This window comes from Lathyrus oleraceus, chromosome 6 (assembly GCF_024323335.1).
Source record: "Lathyrus oleraceus cultivar Zhongwan6 chromosome 6, CAAS_Psat_ZW6_1.0, whole genome shotgun sequence".
In the NCBI taxonomy this organism is placed as follows: Eukaryota; Viridiplantae; Streptophyta; class Magnoliopsida; order Fabales; family Fabaceae; genus Lathyrus; species Lathyrus oleraceus.
Window position 1 is genome coordinate 414236924 of NC_066584.1, and position 11638 is coordinate 414248561.

Here is an 11638-nt window from a genome sequence, read left to right on the forward strand (position 1 = left end):
CTATAAAATTGTAAAAACATGTAAAATCGGAGAATTTCAGACGATTGCATTAGAAATCTATACCTACAAATCATAAAATCATACGCTTTTACATGTTAAAACCAGGTTTTAGCAACTGTGACTCTCGTGTAATTTACATGAGAGAACATAGAGTGAAATCTCCTATCATCCAAGAGAGATAAATAAATTGAATGATGGGAGATTCAACTTTTGAGTGAAAATGACATCAGATGCATGCTTCAAATACAACATAAAATATACAGTATATCCTTGATATGATCTGGGAGTTCCATTCCATGTTAAAGACTCATCTGAAACTTGAAAAGTGCCTCACATGTAAGGCAATATTATCAAATTTCCACTTTCTAACAGTTCTATATTTTCAACATGGATTGTAACGTTTAAGTATTATATCAAGATTAAGCTGAGAGAAAATATTTATATGACCATATGATCTGTACAGATACATCTAATGAAAACTGTGATCCCCTTTGTTCCCATACCACAATACATCAATCTCAAAATGATTATTACCTTGCCCAGCAAATCAACAAAACAGAAACAGAGGGGAGCATTCAAATTGAACAAGCCAAAAAAATTCATTTAATAATAACAATTATGAACCTCCAATGCTATCCACCCTATCAATGACATCCAACGCCTTCATTCGGTCTATATCAAAGTCGATGAAAGGAACAGAAGGTAGCCTCCGTCTTGTGCAGAATATATCGTTTTTGCTTTCACTGATTGGGGAATGATTACTACTCTTGCTTAGCCTATGGTGTTTGCTCAACCTAGTCTTGGCAGTTTCAAATTCCTGACTTTTACTGATTCCGGGCGTTAGTTTCCTCTTGCCAACGTCTCGAAGCATTTGTTGATCTTCGATTGTTAACAAGGGAGAAGTAGAGCAGCCTTTTTGTGTAAACAATTGCAATGTTTTCTGGTTAGGAGAACGAATCGGAGATTTGACAGGGGACCTTATTCCACCGTTACCAACTCTTACTTGGCTGACTAGGTGATGTAGCCAGACAACCAGTTCAAGTATATACAATTCTGTTTTATCTTTATCGGCATGGTGTAGTGTTTCGATTCTCAACAAGTCTGACTGGCCCGCAGGTTTACGGTTGACATCAGACCTATAGAAACTTGACTTAGAAAAACGGTATGTACAACATAGACATGGAAGAAAGAAAACTAAAATTATGTCCTCTTACCCTGTGTTTGCCCATTCTCCAACCCATCCAAAGCCATGATGAGCTCTGAAGTAATGCAATTGAAAAAAAGAGAATTAAAATTGAGAACAGAACATATCGAGATTAATTAAAGAATAAAATGGAAGGCATGAAAGTCAACCATAATGAAAAGCAAATTTAAATAAATGTTTTCGCATGCACCATATAAACAATACTGAGAATAATAGGAAATTGCTGAGTCAGAGCTATCAAATATACTTGGTTGTGTTAGCAGCAATAGGAACAAGCCACTTCAATGTTTTCTCCATTTCATCTTTGATTTGTGGGACAGTAAGCTGCAAAAATGTTTCCATCATTTCAAATTTGGATTTATAATTTGGTCATAATCAAAATAGGCAATGAAGCTCAAGCTCGGTATAACTACTTTGGCAGAAACGAAGTTCAATAAAATCATTAAAAGATGTAATTAGAAAATCATTAAAAGATGTAATTAGAAAATCATTAACCAGTATTGAATGAATTAGGAATAAAACTTTGTCCATGAAAGGGAAAAAAAAGACATTTAAATTCAAATCAATCAATTGGTATACATATTTGAGAAAATGATGTATTTTATAATCTTCAAACTAAATCGGATTTTGCTTGAGAAAAAATGCAAAAAAGAAATGGGATACACACCTCTTCTTTAACCTGAAATGACTGTAACTTAGAGCGCAGTGCTGATTTTACATTAGGAGGCAGCCCTTGATATAGAGCATCCCGAGTATTGGGAGGCACAGAACCTGATCGAGACACCTGATTAAATTAAAACGTCAACACTCACGGCTACCTTTCCAGATGCTTTGCTATTTGTATTTCAGATGCAATAACAGTGCAATTGTGACTACCATTATTCTTTGAAAATAGAAAGAAAATAGATTCTCTTTTTACAACTGACCATTTTACTAGAGTGAAAATAATATATATTAGATGCAAAAATTGTCACGATACAATATGATAATGAACTTTTTACAGCTATACTACTTGTTCCAAATTGTGTTTACTTTTTTTTTTATCTGACATAATAGTGATGTCAGAATCAAGGTGCTCAATGAACCCAGGAAGCTGTAGAATCAAACTGATTTTAAAATGAGGCAGGACAATGCAGGATGAGGATGTTAACAACACAGTATTTATCTTGTACGTGATAATACTTCTGCTTCACAGATTTTACTTCCTGCTAATATTAAGCTCGTTTGTTAATATTTATTATTAACTGGATATAGCCTGACTTTAAATAACATTTTGAAAAAAAAAGATACCATTATTATCACAAGACCATGCTCTTTAATGGAGACTGAGAACTGGCAACATTCGTTGGCTGCGTAAGTCTTAAGATAAACTATTTGAAACAAATAAAAACAAAGAGGGATTTAATTTAACAAATATTAGTAATCCCAAAGTTTAGGGAACTTGGAAGCGAAGTAGTGACGGGATTTAAATAACATTTTGAAGTTATATTTTTTAGATAAAAGGACGAGGGAAATAATAACTAGATAATAGCTTGATCCAAAAGACTAGACACTAATCCTATTCATAGGGAGACATAGACTTATAATCCTAAATAAATATGAAAATGTGGAAACAAATAATAATAATAATAATAATAATAATTATAATAATAATAATAATAATAATAATAATAAATAATAATAATAATAATAATAATAATAACAACAATAACAATAATAATAATAATAATAATAATAATAATATGCAATATCAACACTAATCCTAAGATATAACCTAAGATAATATTAGAAACTAATCCTAGGAGATACACTAACATACTCTAATATATAAAGATATAGAGATTACTATAAGATATTTTATAATATTCTAACAAATATAACAGAATATATAACTTCAGTAAAATCTTAAACTAACCAGAGTATCAATTTGAGTGATAATGTTTGCATAATGCAAAGCAAGACCAGAAGCCCCCAACTTCTTATGGTTGCCTTGAGAATCTTTCATTTGCTTATCCATATCTGTGAGGTTAAACAGGAAAACAAGTATAAAAGACACATTCTGTTTAATGCGGCATCCAAACAATAGAGAGAAAGGAACCACAACTAAACCTTGGGACTAAAGTACAAAAAGGGCAGCAAAAGGCTAACGGCTAACTTATCATAAAGTTCATTTGCATAAAACAAATACAGGGATAATTATTAAAAAAACAATGAGATGGATTTCTAATATCCCAATAAAGGAATTGACCTATGTAGTTAGAACAATATACCAATGTTGTGGACTGTTGCTGAATACTATATCCAGAATCTTATGCCATAGTGATAGAAAGGTTTCTCGTTCATCAATAAATAGTATAATCTTTCTATAAACTTAATCCAACTTTTTTGTGTTAGGATAATAAAGGGAAGCAAAAGTAGTTAAGTTTAGTTAGGTTATTAGTTAGAAGGGAGGGGACACCCTTGGGGAGAATTCTATTCTCCATTTTCATTTAGTTCTCAATAACACATTCAGTTATTTTTATTCTTTTTATCTGTCTACCATTTCAACTCTTTGGGCTCCTAACAAATTGACATGTTATACAAAAGATAACTTGATATCTAACCAATATCTCATCATCAATACTCGGGGAACAAAATTTGTTAGTTAACCAAAAATTGTTACTCAAATAGTTACTCAGTCGGAAAACTGTTAGGCTGAGATGTATATGATGAGAGGGAAGGGAAGGGATTGAAGGGAAGCTATCTTGTTATTTGAGAAAGATTTCAGGCATTTGCGATATTGAGGAACATATCTTCTTCTTCAGCATTCAGAGGAGACTTTGCTATTAGCTTTAATAAAATACCAGGTTTTATAAATAATAATAATAATAATAATAATAATAATAATAATAATAATAATAATAAAGCAAACCGCTAATCATAATCAAGAATTCTCGCAATTCTGGAATGCATACCGACACTACCAAATGCTTCGTTTATCTCCAAATATAGAAAATGGACGATATCTACAAGCTTTTCCATCACCTGAAAATACAATAATCATATTTTATGTCTGCATGATAATAAAATTGCTTATGAAAAAGTGGCTGAAAAGAACTGAAAAAAATGTTATTCAAATTAAAATAACACAAAAAACAAATATTAAACATAATCAAAAAGAATTCAGGAACAACACTTTCCAGATATCAATTACCAACAGTACTCGTCCGAGACCACAATCTAATCATATATTTCTAATAGTGCATTGAGCAACTTTTTGAATATTCATAAAAATAAAAATCAACTAATGTCTTCTTACCTCTTCCAAAATCTTGGACCACAGTGATTTTTTCTTCAAATTTCTTACATGCTTCTTTTGACTCTTCAGTTCTGCTTTTAAAATTGCAAGGCTGTCTCCTACATATTTTACATTTTACAAATATAAATCACCTAAAGAACACTTAGGGTAGTAAGATAGACTAACACTAACATATTCATTACTTTTTTAAAATTGTAAATGGTTAGTCAGATATTTGAACATCTGGAAAAAAAATTATGTTCCAGAGATAGGAGTTACAGCATAGTGAACTTATAAATGTAAATAACTAATGGAATTCAGTTGAGATAAACTGAAATGCATTATTTCTGTCAAATGATGAAAATGAATTGTTACTTTACAAAAGGTTGCTCCTATCTATCACAGTAGAAGCTGTCATAACCGAATCTGAGATCTGACTGAATGCAGTTCAGCTAGTTACTGTTTCCACAACTCTCATGGGAAATAGTAAGGTGTGCAGTAAAGTATATACAGCTGACTAATAATAGTCCAATAATAGCTAACTGATCAATATGAAAGTCCAATTACATATTGCATTCCAAATTGCATCCTACTTTGAAAAAAAATATATTACACAATAGAAAGAAATATTCCCCTGCTAGTTCTTAACAAATGCTTGATCTTCTCAGAGTTGTTAATCCCAGATAGCGGAGCGGGGCAGGACCCCAAAAATGGGATAGCGGGATAACTTTTTGAACTAATTATATAAATAATTTATGAAACATATACTTAATGTAAAACTAAACAAATAACACAACACTCATTAAAAAAACAGGGGAAATTTTTTATAAGAAAAAACAGAGTAGAAGAAGACAGAAGATAAGAAAAAGAAAAAAAGAAAAAAAAGAAAAAATAAAATAAAAAAATGAAAGAGAGAAGATGACAAGAAAGAAGAAAAGCAATTATTATGTAACGCGGGACAGAGGAAGAAGACGACGGCAACAGCGGCGGCAGCGGCAAAGGCGACGGTGAGAGGCGAATATGATGGCGGAGGGAGTTACAAAACAAGGTGCGAGGCGAAAGAAGCTTGTCTGTTTTATTGAGATAAGGAAAAAACAAATTTCGCAAATTTCAGGGGTAAAATTGAATTTTCGAAACAAATTTGGACAAACACTCCTGGCCCGGGAAACGCCTGCCACCCGCGACCCGATATCCCACAAATAGCAGCCGAGATTTGAAACTGGGACGTGCAGCGCTTCCCGTAGCGGAGGGTGGCCGCGCCGGGACAACTTCCCGGGATAGCGTCGCTATGCCGCTATTAATAACACTGGATCTTCTAAGATTCTACCTCTCTATTCTAAAGAAAGAGGATGTTCCTGTTCTTATTGTCAACCTTTGGAGTTTAAAGAAATTGGAGGGATCAAGTTGTACACAACTTAGAGGTTGTGTGCAGTTTTGACAGTTCTCTGGAGTTTTTAGTGATACTAGAATGCTTGTACTTTCCTAAGCTCTTAGTTGTCCTTACCACTGTTACAGAAGAACTAGTTTTTGTGATTTTCTCGTGGAGATGTTACCTTTACTTTTTGAGGAGAAACTAACTCTTAGATGGGAACAGTGACTTGATAGTTTTAAAGTATTGATGAGATTATTTGTTTTCGTTGTTTTCTTCATAGTTCAGAACACCTGTAAACTTAATGGATCCATGCACACTTATGTCACAAAATGAACATAACTAGGATATTGACTCTGAACATAAATTGGCCAACATTTACCTCTCTGTGTGGCATTTGAACTGTCCTCTTCTTGAAGCTTGCGTCGATAATCTTGATCAAACCTGTCTAAGGCATGCAATTCATGATATAATTCCTGCATCCAAGAAAAAGTTAAACTACTTCAGGAATAGTTTTAATGAAATCAGTGGTGCTGCTAATAGAAATAAGAACCCACTGTGTAGTATTTTATGATGTTAAAATATGCATATAAATGAAGAAGATAGACAAGATATAGAGCAAATTCAGCGCACAACTTTAAGGAAGAAGACATGGATATGTGGAGTTCCTTATAACATGTTTACTCACAGCAGTATATTGAACAAAAGTCATTAATTGTTGCATCACCGTCTCTGCCTCCTCTTTTAATTGCCTTTGTGGTGAAAGCTCTGAACCTAACCTAAAAATGAACAAAGCAAGCCATGACTAACACATTATTAAATGTTACAAGGAAAAATACACGGTAAATTTAAATCAACTCAACAACAATTACTTCTCGAAATAGCGTTCCAGGTTGTGCCACTGAGGATCTTTGCATCTATTTCCAAAACGCACAACTTCGCCCGAAAATATTTTCAATTCTTCTCTGCCAAAATAGTACAAGATAGTGAAAGTGCGTAAGTAACTGATGTGGATTGAGGTCCACATCAGTAACTGAAGAAAATAAGCTTCAACCAAAGTAAAGACTTTTAAGTTAATGAAATACATTTATGGTTAATTTACCTCTTGTCTGCAGCAGCAATTCTCAGGAGTTCATTCATATCTCTAGATACTAAATTTTGCACTCCATCAGATGGCAGAACGGCCTCTTTTAAATGTTTAATGCTCTCTTTTGAAAGAGATTGCATTAGATTGGCACCCTTAACTATTGTGTTTGCAACTTCAAAGGCCAAAATTGAAATTTTATTCCCTTTAGTTGTAACTCCCGATGTAAAACCACTACTGAGATTCAAATTTGTCATACTACTACCTAGTGTGTCCAAAACATCTACGGCCTTGCCAAGTCCGGCTGTACCAGCTCTGCCCAAGAGGGAACTCACTTCTGATACCTGTAATACATCAAAAGAGAAGATGAAAAGGAAATCTAAACCTTGCTTTGTTACATAGGAGGCCTTATAAATAGACCTGAAAAGGGGGAATCATCTACCCGTGACATTAAACACTCTTTATCTTTAAGACATATGTTCAGTACCAGGTGAAGCATTAGCTCATTAGCAAAAGGGCATTTGATCAATATAACTATGAACACAACAAACATAGATCTTTAAGTGCAAACTCAACCCTTTTTTACTGTAGGTATATATATATTACCAGGCGGGGAGGCTAAAGAAAGGAAATATTAAAGGATTTTATATTTTTCTAGAATAGTGACAAGGTTGAAAGATAAGATATTCACTAAGTTAGCAAAAGTCTAACTTCAAAAGCCTCCAGATAAACTAGTAGGCCGAAAACATAAATCTGTATCAAGCGAATTTTGATGGCGGTGATTGTGGTCTAAAAACGCTACCTGAATATTCTAACCATAAATAACAAACATCAAGGTACCTATAGATTAGTGCTGTTTCACACGAGGGTTTTCAAGTTAAGTCTAACGGATTTAACAGTGCCATTTAATGTTGTGGCAGCATGAAGATTTTGCAGTTCTTTAATGTGTTTTAAGTGACAAAAAGCATTAAGAGCTTCCACCTAATAGGTCTAGCTTTTAGAGAGTTGGTCCAAGACATTGTATCAGAACCTCTAAAAGTGAGTAGTTAGGAGTTTGATCCTGGATGTCCTGGTTCTTCTAGATAAAGTTGAATTGACGAGTTAGGCAAGTCCTAAGCTACCACCTAATAGCATAAGCTTTCGGGAGACTTGAACTTTAGTAGAATGAAGTGCATAGACTCTAGGGATGCCTCATTGCAACAGAGCTTGCTTTGAGGTTTTGCTTATGGCTTCACCCAAGTTATCTAATCATTGTTTTATCAATAGTTTCCTTTTGAATAATAATATACATACAATTTCTTGCATCCTATTTTCATTCTTTCATATATGTTTTCCTTTTCAGAGTGATATCTTATCCTCCCCCAGTTGTACTTAACATCTTTTCTGCCAGAGTCCTCTACTAACACATTTTGATCATCCATATCCAAACACACAAGAAACAGAAAGATCAAACACGAGAATAGCAACATACCTTAACAGTTTTTCTAGATTTATGCGATAACGTCCGAGGCAGTCGAGGAATCCCATCATTGATATCTTCCATACCCGGCCCATACGGAACCTTCTCCAATCCACTAAAAGAAAACGACTCTCGTTGATGCTTATCAAACTCATCAGCAAGAGGAAGCAAAGTTGAATTACTATTTATATTCGCAGAAACCGACTGATAAGCCATTCCATTTCCACCTTCATTGTCATTATTAACATGACCATTCGCAGAATGTCTGGAACTTTCACCAGGTACATTATCTACAGCTACGCCATCTACAGTGGCTTTCCATGATCTTGAACAAATGCCACCCATATTATTATACTCAATAATAACTAAACTGTGTACACAATTTGGATAAAATAGAAAAACCTCACTTCAAGAAGTGAAAACATTCAATTGACAGGAATGTTATGATGAATGCTCAGATTTTGATTATACCAATTCTGATCACCTTTACAGCTCCAGTCCATCAACTCTAATCAACTCACCAAATCTGAATATAAAATTAAATAATATCAACAAATCATGAAGAAGAAAATAACCTAAAAAATTAAATAAACAGTGGAAGGAAAATTGGTGAAACAGTTAGAAAATGAAGAAAATCGAATGAAAGTTAGTTATATAATTTGATTAAAGAGAAGGGAAGTAAAGTTAGATGATGGTACCAGTAGCAGAGATCTATGAGGAGGTGCATTTGTGAGAGAGAAATGAAAAGGGGGGTGAATGGGGAGGAAGTGAGAAAGGGATCGATGAGGAAATTGCAGAGAGTGAATGCAGGGTCCCGGAAGGGAAAGAGGAAGAGAAGTTAAACGCAAACGCAAACGCAAACGCAAACGCAAAAGCTAGAAGCAGAATCTTGTTTGTTTCTCTCTCTCTCTCTCTCTTTTGTTGTTACGGTCAAAATATTACAGACTCAGAGCTGAAACGCCCCCACTACTCACTCACTCTCCAATCAACGCTGTTTTGACTTTTGACTGTGGTAAAAGTGATCGATTCATGAAAGTTTGCATTTGGTTTTGTAACTTTTCTCTTGGAATGACAAGAATCTCCTTTGTAATAATGAAACTATTTTATGTTGGAGTAGGTAAAAGTTTTTACTATTATTTTTTAATAATTAGGAGTATTATTTTGTTCTTCAAATTTTGCAATTATAAAACAATTTGATATAGTTTCATGATATTTAATGTGTAAAAAAATTATTGATTTATAAATATGAATAAATATTGTCGTGTAAAAAAGTTAAATATATAATAAAATAATTTACTCTCTCAATCTTATTTACATATCACATTTTTAAAAAAAGTAATTATTATTATTTGTCATATTTTTAAATTCAATTCATTATTAATTATAAATTTATCAGTAATTATTTATTATAGAAAAATAGATAAAATTAAATAATACTTAATTCTTAAAACGAATGTCGAACATATTAATATAAATAGTTACATTTTTATTATTTAACACTTCATATGCATGTCTTCTAGCATATTAATAAGATTAATTTAATAAAAGGACAATTTTTTAATAATTTTATTATATTTTTAATTTTGTAAAAAAACCTTAAACAATACTCCCTCCAATCTTAAATATAAACAACAACAACAAAATTTTAATGATTTTAAATATAAACCAAAGGTACATATATTTATTACATTTAATGTCATTATTCTTATTTTCTTCATATTTTTATATTTTTTGATGATTATAAAAAAAATAGAAATAAAATTAAAAATAATATAAGACTTAAATACATTTAAATATTTTTTTAAAGAGTGAGTTTTTATTTTGTAAATTATGAAATCGGAGAGAGTACTTATTAAATGATAGAATATTAAATGATAAAAACAATAATCCTATGTTGGTATTTATAAAAAAAAAAGTCTAAAAACTACGTCCAAAAAAGAAGGAATGAGTAATATTTGATGGGTTTGTGTGAATTTCACCATTAAATTGATAAATAAATATCAATCCAGTAATGTTTTGGTAGTTTAGAGAGGGGACCATTTTGGAAAAGATAAATAATGAAAGAGAAATGAAAGGTATTCATCCAACTTGAGTAGTGTTTATTATCTTATTTTCCTTTATAAAGTACAACTTGGTAATCATCTTCGGTTAAATTAAATCTGTAATTTAATATAAATTATTTCGTAATGTATCCATTCCATTTAAATGCTACAAAATTTCCTAACATAGTAGTACTACAGTCTTAACTTCTTTTCTTTTTTTTATTAGCAATCTTAACTTTACTTACAGTTCATTCTCAATTTTCTAGCACTTCATTTCTCTTAGTTGTTTTGCTTAAAGAAAGCATCACTTGATGACTTTTATCTTCTGAATTTTTCATATACCAAAAGGGCATTTATGTCATGGTGATAACCCAACATATTTTTCAAGCTACACCGCATCCAATGACAGCAACAACTCCACTTGTTTTTGGCACAAAGCAATTTGCAGTTTATATAAAAAAAAAACACGCAATTCATTGATTTCATATTGAATCAACCCACCTTCTCAGTAGAAGTAATTCTTTGGAAGTGAGAACAAGGTTTTCTCCATTTTCAATACAAATCCAAAACAAGCAAATTTGGATATATTCACAAGAGGATGAGCACAAAGCAGCTCAGTTGTGAAACGCACGTCACGTTTTTGTCTTTCAACTTACTTAAATACTTGTATGAAACTTTTAGGAGAAAACATTGTGAAACTTCAAGGAAATTTCTTGTAGTTTAATGAGGAAACAAAACAAAAAATAGAGAAAACTATTTCTCAATTATTATTATTAGTAGTAGTATTATATTGATATTATTTCTCAATTATTTACCTTGAACAAGAACATGGAGCAGTATCTCCCTAATCTATCCCACATGTGAAGTTGACCTTGTTAGGGCGTACTAGCTAGTCCCAAATGCCATTCAGATGTAGTCTGCACTTACATGTGTAACTTTTCTTCTGCATCCATTCTTTTGTCTATATCTAGTTTGGATATTGACAAGAAAGAACTACTAGTATTCACGTGAGCGAGTCTGGTTAAAAACTAGTGAGTATAGTTATGACACTCGTCTAGTAAGTTTCCTAACTTGGCACCTAGTCTATATGTCAACTAATGATTCAGTGGCTAATCAACAGTCAAGACCTATATTTTTAGGGCCAGTGTCAACCTACAAGAATCACAAGATGGCACTTGACCACAATAAATAACATGATGACAA

The 11638-nt window shown here is 32.5% G+C and overlaps 1 protein-coding gene across 2 annotated transcripts; it reads right to left on the minus strand.

Moving 5' to 3' along the window:
- Nucleotides 1-390: 390 nt before the first annotated feature.
- On the minus strand, nucleotides 391-9369 carry LOC127097937 (protein PSK SIMULATOR 1). 2 transcript variants are annotated; one of them, XM_051036434.1, is made up of 14 exons: nucleotides 9092-9367; nucleotides 8801-8919; nucleotides 8406-8718; nucleotides 6953-7278; nucleotides 6723-6815; nucleotides 6539-6629; nucleotides 6233-6326; nucleotides 4503-4600; nucleotides 4159-4228; nucleotides 3120-3223; nucleotides 1872-1988; nucleotides 1452-1528; nucleotides 1215-1259; nucleotides 391-1136 (listed from the first exon to the last, which is right to left on the minus strand). In XM_051036434.1, the coding sequence occupies exons 3-14, from the start codon at nucleotides 8607-8609 to the stop codon at nucleotides 617-619; spliced, it is 1839 nt and encodes a 612-aa protein (XP_050892391.1). In that variant the 5' UTR covers nucleotides 8610-8718; nucleotides 8801-8919; nucleotides 9092-9367; the 3' UTR covers nucleotides 391-616. The 2 variants fall into 2 exon arrangements, with proteins under 2 accessions (XP_050892391.1, XP_050892390.1); XM_051036433.1 differs by having other exon boundaries at nucleotides 8406-8919; nucleotides 9092-9369.
- Nucleotides 9370-11638: the final 2269 nt, after the last annotated feature.